The following is a 19,843-nucleotide window of genomic DNA, read 5'->3' as shown; positions in this document are numbered from 1 at the left end:
AACATTTGTTTCATCATGTTTTGGTGTGAAGCTGCCACACAAACACACACACACACACACACACACACACGCACGCACACACACACGCACGCAACACAATACCCCTTAGTTACATGGCTGCTGCAATCAAAGGTGTGAAACAAACATGTCATGATGCAAGCATTACACAGACAAGTCAAAGTTAGCACAACACGTCTTCCTAATGACTCCCCAGTCTAACACCTAAATGACGCATCAACTTGAAACCGACAGTAACCCCAATTTACTGCTAATTAGAAAAACAAAAGTGAATATCTCTTACAATTGTTATTGAACATTGTGCAACATTGAAGATCAATAAAACCAATTTAAATTGACACATTTACTGCAGCAATTACTATCATCTAGCATTATACTGCAAATAGTGAAAATTAAATAATGACGTTTACACTCATGTGTTTGAGAGTTAAAAAATAAATTCTACCATTACATTAGTATGTCATCTCGTAGAAATATTGTACTTTTTCCTGTAAAGAAGACTATGTTCAATACAACACAATATGTAATATTATATTTTAGATTATTATTGTTGTATTATGTCAAATTGACATGTTCATATTGTGGTTTGTGCTCGAAAATGGTGTCACCTCATTTAATTAGACTGCAAATGTGTCTCAATGCTGCTAATGGAGGGTTTTACTGCACTATGTATTTTTTTTATCTTTATGGGAAATGCGTGTAATTAGTATATTTATTGACTGTACTGTATGATATAAAAAAGTATATATTTTACACAAGTGTGAGAAAATTGTCTCAAAGATATCACCAATGTATATCCACCAGAGTATTCAGCGTCATTGTGAATATGAAGTGTAACTTTGTTAGAGCAGTGCAGAGGGCCACAAATTTGGAGCAGTTGCGTAACCTTGGTTGGAAATCACCAGGTAGTCCAGCATTGGATAAGAAAGTGCACATGGCAGCAGTAAGAAGTTTATTAAGAAAGCAAAGTTGACCACTAAGTTGATGGGCTTGTGCAGTTCCTGTGGCACAAAGATAACAAAACATGTCAACGCACAAACAAATACAATTATAAAGAATAATTTGATGGCAAAAAAGCAACAATTTGAAGTGAGAGATAGCATCAATGATGCCATAACGGCTTGATACTGTAACAACTGTGGGAGTATTAGCTTTAGCAATAGCAGTTAGGAGAATTACTTGAGGCCACCCAGAGATGTGGTGAAAGTCACTCACCTCTTAAGTCCAGGCCATAGTGATGATAGAAGGACCTCCATCATCAACAGTGGTAAGCAGAGATCGCCGTCTTCTCCCTGCATTGTTGCAGTTCTGAAACAAGCGTTTAAATCAGTGGCTGAATTCCATGGCTTGATATTGTTAATGGGTGCAAACTCAAAATTACCGGACTGCAAGAGTCTTCCTGTTGGACACACAGCTCTACTTTGCAATGAAGAAACATTTCATTGTTGTTGTCGGAGAACTTGAACGTGTTGAAGGAGAAGTAGTTTGATGTTCCTTCTCCGTTGCCTTCTATCTTGATCGTCCCATCTGCAGGATTGGGACATCTGTTCGGAAACAGCATCACAGACATGACGTGGACAGCTAAAGGTGACATCTTTGATGATCTTCTGAACGAGACTGACCCTGCACTGATGAGGTCATATCGAAGGCTTCCGTTTGAAGCTGACTGATTGGTGGCCCAGCAGGACTCTGTCACCAGCAAAATGGAACTCCCATCAAGTCCATATGCCTTGATCTCCACCCAGATCTTCTGATTTAGCTGAACACTAGTGCCTAATTCTATGAGTTGTGTTCTGTCAGGGTCAGTGTATGCTGCCATGGTCAAGGTGTAATTCCACTCTCCTGACGTGAATTCTTTAAACACGGGACTGCCAAGCAAAAGCAACAAAAAATGGGTAGCTGTTAATTGTATTTCATCAACTGTGACTCATTTTAATTAGCATGGCTGCTACAGGACACCAACCTGTCTATCATTCTGATGGCCATGCCCTCGAGGTTTGGTTGGTCAAAATGGCAGGAGAAATCCATATGCAATTTGTTGGAACGGGTCACCACAGTGGAAATGTCAGGCGTCGCAATGATGTTTTGGTAGGTTATTTTGGTGGTGTTTGCCTAGAGAGTCACAAACAGTATGAAAATATTCTATTTGTGCCTAGACAACCAATCAAACAGCAGTGAAAGGAAAAGTGTCTGTTTTCCACAGTGGTGGGTACACACCGTGATGATTGCACCGCAAGTGCTGTCCCGGGTGAAACTGAATTTCACCATGTGGGTTTCATTGTCGATGTCACCTTTGCACTGTTCATCATGAAGGTGCAGCGTTGTATAGTCGATGCCTTTCTCTGCCAGAAGGCAACAGAACATGTTGATCGATGCAGAAGAATGGCTGCAAACCATCGGCTCACCTGAACACAGATATGACAATAGTTACTCAACGGTGATTCCTAGATTGAAATTGTCATGTGTCGTCGTCAAAATACCAAACTCATCCATTGATTTGTATTTGGAGGCAAAAATGGCCCGGCATTGACAGTGGGTTTCTCCATCATAGCCTTGACCGCAGAACTCGTGGTCGCTGCAGTACATGTCTTGGCAGAGAGCCTGAGGACTACCATCTGAATACAGAAAAATCAATGCCTTTATCAATAAACCATAATCCCAATAGTCTCTACAGCAGTTGAAAATGAAGAGTACTGCTATCACCAAGTTGATCGGGTTCTTTTTTAAAGATATAGCATTCATCCCTAAACGTATTAAATTCATCTGATCAGTATTGGACTGGCAAGACGTCTGTATGACCCTAACTCTCCTGCTATGAGAAAATCTGTCCTTACCACATTGAGCTGTCGACCTCCAGCCGTCAACGCTGACATTGCCTTGGGTGTGGCAGGCTCGGACATAGGCCTCCACCAAATGGCACTTGAGACCGTCTACTGCAGGATATTTGTTCAAATTGTCAACACAGGCTGCAACAAAGGGCTCTGGGTCGATGTGCATGTGGCACTGGGTGAAGGGATCTTGCCACAAGATATGACACCTGTTGGACGAAGACATGGAAGCATTAACGCAATCCCTACCGGCCTAGTTAAAAAGGATCTTTGACGTCTAGAGCCGTAAATGGCAGTGAATTAGTGAACTAATGAACTAACTATTCAAGAATACACATCTAAGGTTTACCATTCAGTTGTATCTGTGGAGTTGATCATATCGGTTTCTTCATGTTGCATCTCACACCTGTATGGGAATTAAATACCAAATATTAAGCAAATAATTATACAATGGCAACTCAGGCGGTTGTAGACATACCCTGTGATGCTGTGTTCAGCTACTTTCTGTTGGTTAAGATCCAAAGAGGAATTGCCACATAGGCCATGCACAACAGCTCCATTTTCACCTGTTCACGTTGAGGGTAGAATGTTAGTTAGGTGTCAAACAGCATCTTTTGGTTCAACAAGTAAACACTGTCTGTATGACTGTTCATCATGTTTTTATGTCACTAAATTAATATAATTTCCCAAAGACCAAAATGCATTTTCAGTCCATACCCATCAAGTGGATCTGTGCTGTGGTGCCGTCAAAGAAGACAGAAAGTGTATAGTTAGAGCCTAAAATTTTTGCAGTCACTCTGCTCTGGCTCTTGGAGAGTTCCACGCCGTGAACAACCTTTGCTGTAGTTGAGACTTCACTCAGCTCGCCGTTGATCTTCATCAGAAGAGCACAAATTTCATTTGAGAAATCCAACATAACCCAAATGATATTGGTTGACTGACAACAAACGCTTTTTGTATTTGTGTTATCTAACTGGGTCAATTGTTTGGTTCTCTCTCATGCATGGTTCCTTTGTGTTTTGCATTAACCATGACGTCACACTAATAAATAACTCAAAACAAAATCACGCTTTGACGTCAACTGACCTTGACTCTGCTACCTTGCAACAGCATAATCTTAACATCTTGGCTGTACAGATGCAGGATCACATGATCCAAGAAGCTGACGTCTTTAAGACGTCTTTCCCGGTAAACACCATGGATCTGGACGTCTTGGATAGCGTCCGACGTCATTAGATTGTATCCACAGCGGTCGGGGACGGTGTGAACACGGCCGACGAAATCGATGACGGTGGAACCGGTCAGAGTGCACATGGTGTTGAAGGCACAACTGGTGGAGTGGATACAGTGACAAACAATACCGTCATTAGACGTCTGGAAGATAAAGCAGCAACACTGATTTACCTGCCATTGCCCTGGCAATGATGCATAGGCGGACATTCACTGACAGCGGTGGCGACTCCGTTCACATCGCACGTCACCGTTGAGCAAATGTATGGGTCGCTTACGGTGGTATTGGTCATGTAAACAAAATCTGAAGTATGGGAGTGTAAGATCCACGTGAGGAACTTTATACCATATCATTGGATGAGTTTCAAGAGTTTACCTTTCATTCTGCATCCACTCATGTCCCTAATGACACCCACGCTCGTTTCATTGGTTGGAAAGACGTATTTCGAAACCGTGTGCCCATTCACCTGTATGTCTGCCACCTGTGACAAAAAGCAATGACATCTATGACATCCCATTTCAGGTCTTAACTAGAGCAAAGAAACATGAAGTAAAGTGGGTCAATGAGCCTTTTTTCAACGAACGTGAAACCTTCCTTACTCCATTTCATTTGTGATGGGGTTAGGTTTAGTTTGTTTCCGCACTAATTGAATAACAGTCATTAAGGCTGTCATTAAAATACTTACAAGATCAACATTTGTGTATCCGGAATATGTCTTGATGGCCAAAATTGCTTGTTTTCCAAAGTTTCCCAGTTCGACTTGTTGAATCTGTCAACGTTCAATGTAAATTAAATACACATTAAAAAGTTAATAATAGGTTGAGTTTTATAAGCTTAACTAAAAAAAGTTGACCCACCTCAGAATTGACATTGTCTTTCAATGGTATAACATTGACACATTGCCCCCTATGTTTTAGACTTGGTAACATTTGATGAATGCCGGATCCGGTGGGGATTTCTTGCGTGAGTACAGACCAGTTCCCATTGTCCGCCGTTCCTCCCGATACAAGTATGCAGTCGTTCTGGTTGGCAGCTTCATATGCAGCGGTGAAGCAAAGTGCAAATTTGCTATCATTGAATGCCACCTGACATTGGAGGATTAAAATTAGAAAAAGAGGCTGGCAGAAATGTTCAAGAAACACAAGGTTGTGCTGCTTTAGCCTGGAAAATGTTTTGACGTTTTATTTTATTTGATCAGTCAGTATACCATTTGTAACTTGGTGTTACTCACATGGACTTTTTCATACTTGTGCCCGTAGTACGTGATGGGACAGTTAGTGATGTTTATATCGCCAGAGTTGGTAAAAGTCTGGCTCATTGCAGCAGCACCTGAACACAGGAACAATTTTTAATATTATTAACAGTAATTCAACACTTAATAACTTTAGTCTGCTTTTAAACTGATTGTGCAAGGGAATAAATTGTTAGCACACTCGTGTTTAAATTCTATCACCATCTTACCTAAAGTGCCAAGCACTGCCAGGTACAATATGAACATTTTTGAGGTCCAGTTACTCGTTCACAGGCTGCTGAAATAAGCAAAAATTATTAATTTGATCATAACCTAAAGGTACATTTGATACACATTGTTCCTATGAATGGCAAGACAAAAGATTTCCCGGTTGCCAGGGAATTAAAGTGAGAAAGAGCCATCATCTGTTGATAGGCTTCACTCAAATCTCTCCAAAATTAGTGTGATGAAATTCATGCATTCCAAATTTGATTTCTTGAACAGTGAAATTTGTATTTGTGGATGAGTTGAATATCTTGATTTATTTCTGACTTCTCATAAATACCCAATGAGTTGTCACCAATTTGGTTGGAAAAAAATGGGATGCAATTTGACGTTAATTTATCCTATTTAAAAAAGTAGAAGACAGAAAGTGCAACAGTCCACATTAAAGCACTTCCTGATGCTACTTGTATCATCAAAAAAATCACCTTTGAGTCTTCTTACCTTCTCAGCTCAGTCTGTATGTTGCGCTTTGCTTGGCTTTCTCTTATCTCTGTGTTTAGGACACACTTGCTCGGTGTCTTTTTGTTACAGACTTGCTTGGAAACTGCCTTGTGTCACTCAACATTCCATTGCAAAAGTATTGTTGTTGTCGTACGGTGGTGAAGTTGGTAATTATCTCTGAAGTGGAAGGTGAAAAACTAATTATCTTTAGCAACGCTTGTCACATGTTGTTGTCTTTGTTATGTAACTTGCATAAATACTGTACTGTATGTAGTGCCATGGAATGTTTCATTGCGTGACTGCCACTGTTGATTAAGTTACTGTCCTGTACTCCCAAATGAAATGTATTTATTGAAATTACACATCTTCTGCAATACTTTAAGGTGCGTTAACTAAAAGGGCAACAAAAATCTGTAAGAAAATTAGCTTTGGTCACACAGATATGAGATACAAGATATAAAGCCACATCCAGTATAACAGAGCTACTAAATTTGTAGTCACTCACTAAAGCACCTCCCCAATGCATAATGATAAACACTTCGATTTCTCCGGCATTTGCAAAGTTCATCCAGATCACAATCATGAAGTCTGTGTTTTGCTTGGTCGTTGTTTGCAAATAGCAGCGTGCCGAATATTTCAAATGTTTCCGGACAAAAGAAAGCTCCCTTAAAGCCAAAGTCTTTAGGTTCTAATTTCAAGTCACACAAATACAAAAGAAACGAGAGAACATTTGACAGTTCAATGATAACTTGTCCCTTCAGGGATGAGCTCCCACAGAATAATAATTAACATGAACGTCTTATATAACTTCAACACGTGACAGAACTTGTTTGTTGTTGCTGTCTCTGCTGAAAGGACCCCATCAGTGAAGCAAACATCTGCACCTATTTTACTACCACGTTTACCGCATCGATAGTTGCAGAGCCAACATTTTAGGTTCGGTGGAAGTGTCAAGTTAAACAAGTCTGAGTGGCTAACCATGTATGATCACGAGTAGTTTCACAACAAATAGTCGGACGCACCTCTGTTTTGGATCCTCCAAGGTTACGAATAAAATATGTGGAGGTAGGGGGTGATGAGGAGTAGGAGAAAAGTCAACTATGTCATTAAAAGAGCAGACCGAATCATGGGGCCGAGCTTATTGCATCCTCATTCAGCCATCACTTTTGCTTAAGATGCTGTTGGCCATCTTTGTGATCACTGTCACTCTGAACCTGCTGACCAGTTCAGGAGTAATAATGAATATTTCTCTCTAGGCAACTGAACACCCCAACAAACCTGATACTGCTGGGCCTTCTCATGTTTTTTAAGATTTTGGTTTTTGAAAGTTGTTGGCTTTTGGGTGACCTGTGCTAGACTCTATCCCCATGGTGAATGTTTGAGGGAGAAAAGAGAATCCACTGAAAGATTGTATACGGTTAGTTTGGCAAGTTAAACTATGGGAGGATTATTATGATGATGATTACAATGAGGTGGGGAAAGAGGTGTGGCTACTGTCAGATGTTATGGACCTTAGGTATGAATACCATCATGAAACAACGAGCTGACTGAGTTGTGGGCAACTCATCTTCTGCACTCGCTGATGATGACGATGCAGGAGCAAAGCGAACTCTGCTTCCCGCTGCTCGCCAACGCTTCTTGCAGGAGGACGCAACGTGATACCTCGACCACCGCTCTTTCTTACATCCTGCTGTCTGCCATCTCTCTGATCACCTTCACTCTGAACCTGCTGGTCATCATTTCCATCTCTCACTTCAAGTGATGCATCGTGCTTCTTTTCCACTTGCACTGTCATGCCTTATGTCCAAATCCAGAAATTATAACAAGAATTTATCTTTGTTTAGGCAACTCCATACTCCCACAAACCTGTTGCTGCTTTCGCTGGCTACCTCGGATTTCTTGGTGGGCTTCCTCTTGTTGTTTCAAATTTTCCTTCTTGACGGTTGTTGGTTTTTTGGTGACCTGATATGCATTGCGTATTATGTTCTGGATTACGTGATAACGTCTGCCTCAATAGGAAGCATGGTGCTCATATCAGTTGATCGCTACATAGCAATCTATGACTCTCTGCACTATCCCATCAAAGTCACTCTAATAAGAGTTCAAATATGTGTTTTTCTGTGTTGGTCTGCTTCGATAATTTTCCACTGTCTCTGTTTTATGGACTCTTTGAAGCAACCTGGCAGGTCCAACACTTGTGTAGGTGAGTGTGTGATAGTGGTCACGTACGCTGTAGGAATAACAGACCTCTTTTTCTCCTTCATTGGCCCAATCACTGTCATTGTGATTCTCTACGTGAAAGTGTTTGTAGTGGTTGTGTCTCAGGTGCGCGCCATGCGCTCCCGCGTGGGGATGTTCACATTGCACGGCACAACTATCAAGAGTTCTGAGCTGAAAGCAGCCAGGACGTTGGGCGTGGTTGTGGTGGTGTTTATTGTGTGCATCATGCCATATTTCTGCATCGCCATCTCGGGCCAAGATGTGATGCTCAACGCGTCATCTTCAGCTGTTATTATCTGCTTGTTCTACTTCAACTCCTGCCTGAACCCACTGATTTATGCTGTTTTCTACCCATGGTTTAGAAAGACTATGAAGCTCATTGTAACACTGCAGATTCTGAAATCAGATTCCAGCCAATTGAATATCATGTAGACAGGCCAGCATGCTTTTCACCTTTCATGCTGTCCAGATTAGTACATTCAATTGATTCTGTTTCATCTGTGGATGACTCTATTGTTTTTGTTATTTATCTTCAATTGATTTTGTTTGCAATGCACACAATCATAATTTCAACTGTTAAGATGTCCAGCTCAGAACACATTCTTGATTTAAAAGACCTCTGTTGTCTTGTCTTTGATAATTACTGTAGGGGTATTAATTCAATGTGGGGGGAAAAAAACATCATACAAAAAGTGTGAAAGCACCAGCACATGTTTTATTTGGGGATCCATAGAACTGCAAAAATAAATAAATAATGCAAATACTAATACCTATTTTGTCTGTTGTATTTTTTTTAGTTTCAATATTTAACAATGTCATTAATGTCAGTTTTGTCAAGCACCAGAAATGCATTAGCTTGCTGGGCGTCATAAAATGCATTTTGTCCTATGTAAAATACACAGCGTCGGGGCTCTGAAGGACGTCATTCACCAATGCCTGAAAAACAGCGGGCATATTTGGTTAGGCCGAATGCAACCACCAGGTACTCATAGTGCCTGCCTACTGTGATTTCATTGAGTCCGCAATAGTCGATGCAGTGGCACAGTGAGCCGTCATTTGCATGAATGTTTCTCTCGCTTTAGACAACTGCACACCCCCAACAAACCTGATACTGCTGTCTCTAGCCACCTCTGACCTTTTGGTGGGCTTTCTCATGGTTTTTAAGGTTTAGTTTTTTGAGGGTTGTTGGCTTTTTGAATGACCTGTGCTGTGCTAGAGAGATTCTATCCTCGTGGTGAATGTTTTGAGTGAGCTAAGAGAATCCACTGAAAGATTGTACACGGTTAGTTTGGCAAGTTAAACTATGGGAGGATTATTATGATGATGATTACAATGAGGTGAGGAAAGAGGTGTGGCTACTGTCAGATGTTATGGACCTTAGGTATGAATACCATCATGAAACAACGAGCTGACTGAGTTGTGGGCAACTCATCTTCTGCACTCGCTGATGATGACGATGCAGGAGCAAAGCGAACTCTGCTTCCCGCTGCTCGCCAACGCTTCTTGCAGGAGGACGCAACGTGATCCCTCGGCCGTCGCGCTTTCTTACATCCTGCTATCTGCCATCTCTCTGATCACCTTCACTCTGAACCTGCTGGTCATCATTTCCATCTCTCACTTCAAGTGATGCATTGTACTTCTTTTCCACTTGCACTGTTATGCCTTATGTCCAAATCCAGAAATGATAATAAGATTTTATCTTTGTTTAGGAAACTCCATACTCCCACAAACTTGCTGCTGCTTTCGCTGGCCAGCTCAGATTTCTTGGTGAGTTTCCTCTTGTTGTTTCAAATTTTCCTTGTTGACAGTTGTTGGTTTTTTGGTGACCTGATTTGCCTTGTGTATAATGTTCTGGATTACGTGATAACGTCTGCCTCAATAGGAAGCATGGTGCTCATATCAGTCGATCGCTACATAGCAATCTGTGACTCTCTGCACTATCCCATCAAAGTCACTCTAATAAGAGTTCAAATATGTGTTTTTCTGTGTTGGTCTGCTTCGATAATTTTCCACTGTCTCTGTTTTATGGACTCTTTGAAGCAACCTGGCAGGGCCAACACTTGTGTAGGTGAGTGTGTGATAGTGGTCACGTACGCTATAGGAATAACAGACCTCTTTTTCTCCTTCATTGGCCCAATCACTGTCATTGTGATTCTCTACGTGAAAGTGTTTGTAGTGGTTGTGTCTCAGGTGCGCGCCATGCGCTCCCGCGTGGGGATGTTCACATTGCACGGCACAACTATCAAGAGTTCTGAGCTGAAAGCAGCCAGGACGTTGGGCGTGGTTGTGGTGGTGTTTATTGTGTGCATCATGCCATATTACTGCGTCGCCATCTCGGGCCAAGATGTGATGCTCAATGCGTCATCTTCAGCCGTTGTTATTTGCTTGTTCTATTTCAACTCCTGCCTGAACCCACTGATTTATGTTGTTTTCTATCCCTGGTTTAGAAAGTCCATCAAGCTCATTGTGACACTGCAGATTCTGAAATCTGATTCCAGCCAATCGAATATAATGTAGACAGGCCAGCATGCTTTTCACCTTTCATGCTGTCCAGATTAGTACATTCAATTGATTATGTTTCATCTGTGGATGACTCTATTGTTTTTGTTATTTATCTTCTGTTGATTTTGTTTGCAATGCAGACAATCATAATTTCAACTGTTAAGATGTCCAGCTCAGAACACATTCTTGATTTAAAAGACCCCTGTTGTTTTGTCTTTGAGAATTATTTTAGGGGCATTAATTCGATATGGGGGAAAAAAAACAAAAAGTGTGAAAGCACCATCACATTGTTTTATTTGGGGGTCCATAGAACTGCAAAAATAAATAAATAATGCAAATACTAATAAATATCTTGTCTGTTGTATTTGTTTAGTTTCAGTATTTAACAATGTCATGTCAGTTTTGTCAAGCACTAGAAATGCATTAGCTTGCTGGGCGTCCTAAAATGCATTTTGTCCTATGTAAAATACACAGCGCCGGGGCCCTGAAGGACGTCATTCACCAATGCCTGAAAAACAGCGGGCATATTTGGTTAGGCCAAATGAAAAGGCTTGGAGCTGGCGGGAGAATCGTTACAGGTCGAGCTCACGCAGATCCCTTGTCACCCCGTGAGCTCCGGTCTTTTAATGGGCAAGTTGCGGCTCAATGAGTGCCCCCCCCACAGTACAGGCAGAGTTCGCCAGCCAGTCGGCGATGCCGTTCCTTGGCGGGCAAGGTGGTCCACCCCAACTCCTGTGCTGGAATGAGAGGGTGCCGGTGATGAGCGGGCATACAAACAGGGGCGCCGTCTGTTGGCCATCGCTGTGATCACTGTCACTCTGAACCTGCTGGTCATAATTTCTATTACTCACTACAAGTGAGTGTTGTACTGTTTCACTTCTACTGTTTTGTGTTATGATCAGTCCAGGAATAATCATGAATGTTTCTGCACACCCCCATCAAAACTGATACTGCTGTCTCTAGCCACCTCTGACCTTTTGGTGGGCTTTCTCATGTTTTTTAAGGTTGAGTTTTTTGAGGGTTGTTGGCTTTTTGAATGACCTGTGCTGCGCTAGATAGATTCTATCCTCATGGTGAATGTTTTGAGTGAGCTAAGAGAATCCACTGAAAGATTGTACATGATTAATTTGGCAAGTAAAACTGCCATTCACACCCCCCACCCCACAAATATTGACCTCAAAGTATGGGAGGATTATTATGATGATGATTACAATGAGGTGGGGAAAGAGGTGTGGCTACTGTAAGATGTTATGGACTTTAGGTATGAATACCATCATGAAACAACGAGCTGACTGAGTTGTGGGCAACTCATCTTCTGCACTCGCTGATGATGACGATGCAGGAGCAAAGTGAACTGTGCTTCCCGCTGCTCGCCAACACTTCTTGCAGGAGGACGCAGCGTGATCCCTCGGCCGTTGCGCTTTCTTACATCCTGCTATCTGCCATCTCTCTGATTACCTTCACTCTGAACCTGCTGGTCATCATTTCCATCTCTCACTTCAAGTGATGCATTGTACTTCTTTTCCACTTGCACGGTTATGCCTTATGTCCAAATCCAGAAATGTTAACAAGAATTTATCTTTGTTTAGGCAACTCCATACTCCCACAAACCTGTTGCTGCTTTCGCTGGCCAGCTCAGATTTCTTGGTGAGCTTCCTCTTGGTGTTTCAAATTTTCCTTCTTGACAGTTGTTGGTTTTTTGGTGACCTGATTTGCCTTGTGTATAATGTTCTGAATTACACGATAACGTCTGCCTCAATAGGAAGCATGGTGCTCATATCGGTCGATCGCTACATAGCAATCTGTGACTCTCTGCACTATCCCATCAAAGTCACTCTAATAAGAGTTCAAATATGTGTTTTTCTGTGTTGGTCTGCTTCGACAATTTTCCACTGTCTCTGTTTTATGGACTCTCTGAAGCAACCTGGCAGGGCCAACACTTGTGTAGGTGAGTGTGTGATTGTGGTCACGTACGCTGTAGCTTTAACAGACCTCCTTTTCTCCTTCATTGGCCCAATCACTGTCATTGTGATTCTCTACGTGAAAGTGTTTGCAGTGGTTGTGTCTCAGGTGCGCGCCATGCGCTCCCGCGTGGGGATTGTCATATTGCGCGGCACAACTATCAAGAGTTCTGAGCTGAAAGCAGCCAGGACGTTGGGCGTGGTTGTGGTGGTGTTTATTATGTGCATCATGCCATATTTCTGCATCGTCATCTCGGGCCAAGATGTGAATCTCAATGCGTCATCTTCAGCCGTTATTATTTGCTTGTTCTACTTCAACTCCTGCCTGAACCCACTGATTTATGTTGTTTTCTATCCATGGTTTAGAAAGTCCATCAAGCTCATTGTGACACTGCAGATTCTGCAGTTTGATTCCAGCCAACTGAACATAATGTAGACAAGCCCGAACGCGTTTCACTTTTCATGCTGTCCAGATTAGTATATTTAATTGATACTGTTTCAAATGTGGATGACTCTATTGTCTTAGTTACGTATTTATCTTCTATTTATTTTGCTTGCAATGCAGACAATCATTATGATTGATGTCCAGCTCAGAACACATTCTTGATTTAAAAGAACTCAATTGTTTTGTCTTTGAGAATTATTGTGGGGGTATTGATTCAATGTGGGGGGGGGGGGGGAATATCATACAAAAAAGTGTGAAAGCCCCATCACATTGGTTTTTTTTGTCCAAAGAACTGCAAAAATAAATAAATAATGCATATACTAAAAAATATTTTGTCTGTTGTATATGTTTGGTTTCAGTCTTTAATAATGTCATCCTTTTCAACAGGTCAGTTTTGTGGAGCATTAGAAATGCATTAGCTTGCTGTGCGTAGTGTGTAAAATAAATAAACAATGCAAATACTAATGAATATTTTGTCTGTTGTATCGATTTGGTTTTAGTCTTTAATGTCATCCTTTTCAACATGTCAGTTTTGTGGAGCATTAGAAATGCATTCGCTTGCTGTGCATAGTCAAATGCATGCTGTCCTAGATAAAATATTCAGCGTCGAGGCCTTGAAGGACGTCATTCACAAATGCCTGAAAAACAGCGGACCCGTTGGTTAGGCCGAACCTGGAACCACCAGGTACTCATAGTGCCTAGTGTGATTTCATTGAGTCCGTCAATTCAGGGTTGCGGCGAGCCATCCTTTTTATCCACGATTGATTCCAGCAGCGAGTGAGTCCTGAATGTATTCCTCCATGGCCTTGAGCTCCGGGTTGGACAGGGAGTATAGCCAGCCTTTAGGAGGGGCACAATCATAGTGTGGGGGGAGTGAAGTGGCCTTGGCCTTGTTGAAGGCCTCCTTGAGCCCATGGTAGCAGGCTGGCAAATTTGCAAGGTCGGTGGGCGGGCTGATAGCAGGACATCTGAATAGGCTGGCTACTTCTTTTAGGCTGAGTCGGTGGCAGCGCTTGCTCCACTACCGCACGGATCCGGTGTCCCAGTCCACGGCGGGGTTGTGCTGCCGCAGCCAAGGGTGCCCCAGGATGAGTGGTTGGCCTGGAATGGACAAGAAGTGAAATTGAATCACCTCTCGATGATTACCTGAGAGTAGCATCGTGACCGGCTCCGTGACAGACGTCACCTCGCTGATCAGGCGGCAAACCGTCACGTAGGCCGAGATGGGTGGACGCAGAGGGAGCAATTTGATGTCCAGCTGGCGGGCGAGACCGATATCCATGATGCTGAGCTCAGCACCAGAGTGCTGCCACCTTCTGGTCCCCATTCGGGAGGAGAAACCAGGATTGGTGGCTGGGGGGAGAATTGTTACAGGTCGAGCTCACGCAGATCCCCCGTCGCCTCGTGAGCTCCGGCCTTTTAACGGGCAAGTTGCGGCTCAATGACCGGCCCCCCCACAGTACAGGCAAAGGCCGCCAGCCAGTCGGCGATGCCGTTCCTTGGCGGACAAGGTGGTGCACCCCAACTCCTGTGCTGGAATGAGAGGGTGCCGGTGATGAGCGGGCATACAATTAGGGGCGCCGTCTGTTGGCCATCGCTGTGATCACTGTTACTCTGAACCTGCTGGTCATAATTTCTATTACTACAAGTGAGTGTTGTACTGTTCCACTTTTACTGTTTTCTGTTAAAACCAGTCCAGGAATAATAATGAATGTTTCTCTCGCTTTAGACAACTGCACACCCCCAACAAACCTGATACTGCTGTCTCTAGCCACCTCTGACCTTTTGGTGGCTTTCTCATGTTATTTCAGATTTTGTTTTTTGAGGGTTGTTGGCTTTTTGAATGACCTGTGCTGTGTTCGATTCTATCCCCATGGAGAATGTTTTGAGTGAGCTAAGAGAACCCACTGAAAGATTGTACACGGTTAGTTTGGCAAATAAACTTGACATTCACAGCCTCCACCCCCCAAATATTGACCTCAAAGTATGGGAGGATGATTATGATGATGACGATGAGGAGGGGAAAGAGGTGTGGCTACTGTCAGATGTTATGGCCCTCAAGTATAAATATCGTCATGAAACAACGAGCTGACTGACTTGTGAGGGCAACTCGTCTTCTGCACCTCCCTGATGATGACGATGCAGGAGCAAAGCGAATTGTGCTTCCCGCTGCTCGCCAACACTTCTTGCAGGAGGACGCAGCGTGATCCCTCGACCGCCGCTCTTTCCTCCATTCTGCTGTCTGCCATCTCTCTGATCACCGTCACTCTGAACCTGCTGGTCATTATTTCCATCTCTCACTTCAAGTGATCCATCATGCTTCTTTTCCACTTGCACTATGCCTTATGTCCAAATCCAGAAATGTTAACAAGAATTTATCTTTGTTTAGGCAACTCCATACTCCCACAAACCTGTTGCTGCTTTCGCTGGCTACCTCGGATTTCTTGGTGGGCTTCCTCTTGTTGTTTCAAATTTTCCTTCTTGACGGTTGTTGGTTTTTTGGTGACCTGATATGCCTTGCGTATTATATTCTGAATTACGTAATAACGTCTGCCTCAATAGGAAGCATGGTGCTCATATCAGTTGATCGCTACATAGCAATCTGTGACTCTCTGCACTATCCCATCAAAGTCACTCTAATAAGAGTTCAAATATGTGTTTTTCTGTGTTGGTCTGCTTCGATAATTTTCCACTGTCTCTGTTTTATGGACTCTTTGAAGCAACCTGGCAGGGCCAGCACTTGTGTAGGTGAGTGTGTGATTGTGGTCACGTACGCTGTAGGAATAATAGACCTCTTTTTCTCCTTCATTGGCCCAATCACTGTCATTGTGGTTCTGTACATGAAAGTGTTTGCGGTTGCTGTGTCTCAGGTGCGCGCCATGCGCTCCCGCGTGGGGATGGTCGCATTGCGCGACACAACTATCAAGAGTTCTGAGCTGAAAGCAGCCAGGACGTTGGGCGTGGTTGTGGTGGTGTTTATTGTGTGCATCATGCCATATTTCTGCATCGCCATCTCGGGCCAAGATGTGATGCTCAATGTGTCATCTTCAGCCGTTATTATCTGCTTGGTTTTCTTCAACTCCTGCCTGAACCCACTGATTTATGCTATTTTCTATCCCTGGTTTAGAAAGGCCATGAAGCTCATTGTGACACTGCAGATTCTGAAATCTGATTCCAGCCAATCGAATATAATGTAGACAAGCCAGCACGCTTTTCACCTTTCATGCTGTCCAGATTAGTACATTCAATTGATTCTGTTTCAACTGTGGATGACTCTATTGTTTTTGTTATTTATCTTCAATTGATTTTGTTTGCAATGCAAACAATCATAATTTCAACTGTTAAGATGTCCAGCTCTGAACACGTTCTTGATTCAAAAGACATCTATTGTTTTGTCTTTGAGAATTATTTTAGGGGCATTAATTCAATATGGGGGATAAAAACATCCTACAAAAAGTGTGAAAGCACCAGCGCATTGGGGTTTTTTTGGGTGGGGGGGGGGGGGGGGGGGGGGCGGGGTCCAAAGAACTGCAAAAACAAATAAAGAATGCAATTACTAATAAACGTTTTGTCTGTTGGATCTGTTTCGTTTCAGTATTAAATAATGTCATCCTTTTCAACAGGTCAGTTTTGTCGAGCACTAGAAATGTATTAGCTTGCTGGGCGTAGTCAAATGTATTTTGTCCTATGTAAAATATACAGCGTCGGGGCCCCGAAGGACGTCATTCACCAATGCCTGAAAAACAGCGGGCATATTTGGTTAGGCCGAATGCAACCACCAGGTACTCATAGTGCCTACTGTGATTTCATTGTGTCCGCGATAGTCGATGTACTGCCACCTTCTGGTCCCCATTTGGGAGGAGAAACCAGGCTTGGAGCTGGCGGGAGAATCGTTGCAGGCCCAGCTCAGGCAGATCCCCTGTCGCCTTGTGAGCTCCGGCCTTTTAACGGGCAAGTTGCGGCTCAATGAGTGCCCCCCCCACAGTACAGGCAGAGTTCGCCAGCCACTCGGCGACGCCGTCCCTCAGCGTACAGGTGGTGCACCCCAACTCCTATGCTGGAATGAGAGGGTGCCGGTGATGAGCGGGGAGACGAATAGGGGCGGCTATGAGGGGGCGAAGGCGTCTGTCGGCCATCTTTGTGATCACCGTCACTCTGAACTTGCTGGTCATAATTTCTACCTCTCACTAGTGAGTGTTTTACTGTTCCACTTCCACCGTTTTGTTTTATGATCAGTCCAAGAATAATAATAAATGTTTCTCTTGCTTTAGACAACTGCACACCCCCCAACAAACCGGATACTTCTGTCTCCAGCCACCTCTGACCTTTTGGTGGGCTTTCTCGTTTTTTAAGATTTTGTTTTTTTGAGGGTTGTTGGCTTTTTGGGTGACCTATGCTGCGCTAGATAGATTCTATCCTCATGGTGAATGTTTTGAGTGAGCAAAGAGAATCCACTGAAAGATTGTACACGGTTAGTTTGGCAAGTTAAACTGACATTCACAGCCCCCACGCCCCAAATATTGACTTCAAAGTATGGGAGGATTATGGATGATGACAATGAGGAGGGGAAATAGGTGTGGCTACTGTCAGATGTTATGGACCTTAGGTATGAATATTGTCATGAAACAACGAGCTGACTCGTCTTCTGCACTCGCTGATGATGACGATGCAGGAGCAAAGCGAACTCTGCTTCCCGCTGCTCGCCAACACTTCTTGCAGGAGGACGCAGCGTGATCCCTCGGCCGTCGCGCTTTCCTCCATCCTGCTGTCTGGCATCTCTCTGATTACCTTCACTCTGAACCTGCTGGTCATCATGTCCATCTCTCACTTCAAGTGATGCATTGTGCTTCTTTTCCACTTGCATGTCTTATGTCTAAATCCAGAAATGATAATAAGATTTTATCTTTGTTTAGGCAACTCCATACTCCCACAAACCTGTTGCTGCTTTCGCTGGCTACCTCGGATTTCTTGGTGGGCTTCCTCTTGCTGTTTCAGATTTTTCTTCTTGACGGTTGTTGGTTTTTTGGTGACCTGATATGCATTGTGTATTATGTTCTGGATTACACGATAACGTCTGCCTCAATAGGAAGCATGGTGCTTATATCAGTCGATCGCTACATAGCAATCTGTGACTCTTTGCATTATCCCATCAAAGTCACTCTAATAAGAGTTCAAATATGTGTTTTTATGTGTTGGTCTTCTTCGTTAGTTTACAACTGTCTCTGTTTTTTTAACTCTCTGAAGCAACCTGGCAGGGCCAACACTTGTGTAGGTGAGTGTGTGATAGTGGTCACGTACGCTGTCGGAATAACAGACCTCTTTTTCTCCTTCATCAGCCCAATCACTGTCATTGTGGTTCTGTACATGAAAGTGTTTGCGGTTGCTGTGTCTCAGGTGCGCGCCATGCGCTCCCGCGTGGGGATGGTCACATTGCGCGACACAACCATCAAGAGTTCTGAGCTGAAAGCAGCCAGGACGTTGGGCGTGGTTGTGGTGGTGTTTATTGTGTGCATCATGCCATATTACTGCGTCGCCATTTCGGGCCAAGATGTGATGATCAATGCGTCATCTTCAGCTGTTATTATCTGCTTGTTCTATTTCAACTCCTGCCTGAACCCACTGATTTATGCTATTTTCTATCCCTGGTTTAGAAAGTCCATCAAGCTCATTGTGACACTGCAGATTCTGCAGTCTGATTCCAGCCAATTGAACATAATGTAGACAGGCCAGCATGCTTTTCACCTTTCACGCTGTCCAGATGAGTACATTTCATTGATTCTGTTTCAAATGTGGATGACTCTATTGTTTTTGTTATTTATCTTCTGTTGATTTTGTTTGCAATGCAGACAATCATAATTTCAACTGTTAAGATGTCCAGCTCAGAACACATTCTTGAATTAAAAGACCCCTGTTGTTTTGTCTTTGAGAATTATTTTAGGGGCATTAATTCAATATGGGGGAAAAAAAACACATCATACAAAAAGTGTGAAAGCACCATCACATTGTTTTATTTGGGGGTCCATAGAACTGCAAAAATAAATAAATAATGCAAATACTAATAAATATCTTGTCTGTTGTATTTGTTTAGTTTCAATATTTAACAATGTCATGTCAGTTTTGTCAAGCACTAGAAATGCATTAGCTTGCTGGGCGTAATAAAATGTATTTTGTCCTATGTAAAATACACAGCGCCGGGGCCCTGAAGGACGTCATTCACCAATGCCTGAAAAACAGCGGGCATATTTGGTTAGGCCGAATGGAAAGGCTTGGAGCTGGCGGGAGAATCGTTACAGGTCGAGCTCACGCAGATCCCTTGTCGCCCCGTGAGCTCCGGTCTTTTAATGGGCAAGTTGCGGCTCAATGAGCGGCCCCCCCCACAGTACAGGCAGAGGTTGCCAGCCACTCGGCGACGCCGTCCCTCGGCGTACAGGTGGTGCACCCCAACTCCTATGCTGGAATGAGAGGGTGCCGGTGATGAGCGGGCATAACATTTGGGGGCCGAGGCGTCTGTTGGCCATCTCTGTGATCACCGTCACTCTGAACCTGCTGGTCATAATTTCTATCTCTCACTACAAGTTTGTGATTTACTGTTCCACTTCCACTATTTTGTTTTATGATCAGTCCAGGAATAATAATAAATGTTTCTCTTGCTTTAAACAACTGCACACCCCCAATAAACCT

At 43.2% G+C, this 19,843-nt stretch overlaps 6 protein-coding genes across 6 annotated transcripts; 5 read left to right on the top strand and 1 right to left on the bottom strand.

Annotated features, from left to right (window-relative positions):
* Nucleotides 1-967: 967 nt before the first annotated feature.
* LOC147050849 (alpha-tectorin-like) lies at nt 968-5,575 on the bottom strand. The gene is made up of 18 exons (XM_085920749.1): nt 5,539-5,575; nt 5,309-5,406; nt 4,935-5,162; nt 4,763-4,846; nt 4,453-4,558; nt 4,251-4,380; nt 3,933-4,176; nt 3,564-3,720; nt 3,325-3,412; nt 3,196-3,252; nt 2,853-3,055; nt 2,499-2,633; nt 2,236-2,423; nt 1,982-2,130; nt 1,641-1,886; nt 1,400-1,562; nt 1,234-1,326; nt 968-1,019 (listed from the first exon to the last, which is right to left on the bottom strand). Exons 1-17 carry the CDS (start codon nt 5,573-5,575, stop codon nt 1,237-1,239), a joined length of 2,403 nt encoding a protein of 800 aa, XP_085776875.1. The 3' UTR covers nt 968-1,019; nt 1,234-1,236.
* Nucleotides 5,576-7,616: 2,041 nt separating this feature from the next.
* LOC147050848 (trace amine-associated receptor 13c-like) lies at nt 7,617-8,686 on the top strand. Its single transcript, XM_085920112.1, has 2 exons — nt 7,617-7,792; nt 7,879-8,686. Exons 1-2 carry the CDS (start codon nt 7,617-7,619, stop codon nt 8,684-8,686), a joined length of 984 nt encoding a protein of 327 aa, XP_085776238.1.
* Nucleotides 8,687-9,701: 1,015 nt separating this feature from the next.
* LOC147050847 (trace amine-associated receptor 4-like) lies at nt 9,702-10,771 on the top strand. The gene is made up of 2 exons (XM_085920234.1): nt 9,702-9,877; nt 9,964-10,771. Exons 1-2 carry the CDS (start codon nt 9,702-9,704, stop codon nt 10,769-10,771), a joined length of 984 nt encoding a protein of 327 aa, XP_085776360.1.
* Nucleotides 10,772-12,083: 1,312 nt separating this feature from the next.
* On the top strand, nt 12,084-13,153 carry LOC147050846 (trace amine-associated receptor 4-like). The gene is made up of 2 exons (XM_085920304.1): nt 12,084-12,259; nt 12,346-13,153. The coding sequence occupies exons 1-2, from the start codon at nt 12,084-12,086 to the stop codon at nt 13,151-13,153; spliced, it is 984 nt and encodes a 327-aa protein (XP_085776430.1).
* A 2,139-nt stretch (nt 13,154-15,292) lies between these two features.
* LOC147050845 (trace amine-associated receptor 4-like) lies at nt 15,293-16,359 on the top strand. The gene is made up of 2 exons (XM_085920333.1): nt 15,293-15,468; nt 15,552-16,359. Exons 1-2 carry the CDS (start codon nt 15,293-15,295, stop codon nt 16,357-16,359), a joined length of 984 nt encoding a protein of 327 aa, XP_085776459.1.
* Nucleotides 16,360-17,819: 1,460 nt separating this feature from the next.
* On the top strand, nt 17,820-18,883 carry LOC147050844 (trace amine-associated receptor 4-like). Its single transcript, XM_085920305.1, has 2 exons — nt 17,820-17,995; nt 18,076-18,883. The coding sequence occupies exons 1-2, from the start codon at nt 17,820-17,822 to the stop codon at nt 18,881-18,883; spliced, it is 984 nt and encodes a 327-aa protein (XP_085776431.1).
* Nucleotides 18,884-19,843: the final 960 nt, after the last annotated feature.

Source organism: Syngnathus leptorhynchus, chromosome 9, assembly GCF_054491065.1.
Source record: "Syngnathus leptorhynchus isolate UIUO chromosome 9, UIUO_Slep, whole genome shotgun sequence".
In the NCBI taxonomy this organism is placed as follows: Eukaryota; Metazoa; Chordata; class Actinopteri; order Syngnathiformes; family Syngnathidae; genus Syngnathus; species Syngnathus leptorhynchus.
The sequence above is the reverse complement of the archived record's forward strand: the minus strand, read 5'-3'. Positions and strand labels throughout refer to the sequence as shown.

What these genes read in the sequence shown, in the direction of transcription:
- LOC147050846 (XM_085920304.1), top strand. Translation starts at nt 12,084, where the DNA reads ATGATGACGATGCAGGAGCAAAGTGAACTGTGCTTCCCGCTGCTCGCC. An exon ending in ATTTCCATCTCTCACTTCAA is followed by an intron (nt 12,260 to 12,345) that starts GTGATGCATTGT and finishes ATCTTTGTTTAG; the next exon opens with GCAACTCCATACTCCCACAA.
- LOC147050847 (XM_085920234.1), top strand. Translation starts at nt 9,702, where the DNA reads ATGATGACGATGCAGGAGCAAAGCGAACTCTGCTTCCCGCTGCTCGCC. An exon ending in ATTTCCATCTCTCACTTCAA is followed by an intron (nt 9,878 to 9,963) that starts GTGATGCATTGT and finishes ATCTTTGTTTAG; the next exon opens with GAAACTCCATACTCCCACAA.
- LOC147050845 (XM_085920333.1), top strand. Translation starts at nt 15,293, where the DNA reads ATGATGACGATGCAGGAGCAAAGCGAATTGTGCTTCCCGCTGCTCGCC. An exon ending in ATTTCCATCTCTCACTTCAA is followed by an intron (nt 15,469 to 15,551) that starts GTGATCCATCAT and finishes ATCTTTGTTTAG; the next exon opens with GCAACTCCATACTCCCACAA.
- LOC147050844 (XM_085920305.1), top strand. Translation starts at nt 17,820, where the DNA reads ATGATGACGATGCAGGAGCAAAGCGAACTCTGCTTCCCGCTGCTCGCC. An exon ending in ATGTCCATCTCTCACTTCAA is followed by an intron (nt 17,996 to 18,075) that starts GTGATGCATTGT and finishes ATCTTTGTTTAG; the next exon opens with GCAACTCCATACTCCCACAA.
- LOC147050849 (XM_085920749.1), bottom strand. Translation starts at nt 5,575, where the DNA reads ATGTTCATATTGTACCTGGCAGTGCTTGGCACTTTAG. An exon ending in AAGACAATGTCAATTCTGAG is followed by an intron (nt 4,847 to 4,934) that starts GTGGGTCAACTT and finishes GAACGTTGACAG; the next exon opens with ATTCAACAAGTCGAACTGGG. An exon ending in TATGACCTCATCAGTGCAGG is followed by an intron (nt 1,563 to 1,640) that starts GTCAGTCTCGTT and finishes GTTTCCGAACAG; the next exon opens with ATGTCCCAATCCTGCAGATG.
- LOC147050848 (XM_085920112.1), top strand. Translation starts at nt 7,617, where the DNA reads ATGATGACGATGCAGGAGCAAAGCGAACTCTGCTTCCCGCTGCTCGCC. An exon ending in ATTTCCATCTCTCACTTCAA is followed by an intron (nt 7,793 to 7,878) that starts GTGATGCATCGT and finishes ATCTTTGTTTAG; the next exon opens with GCAACTCCATACTCCCACAA.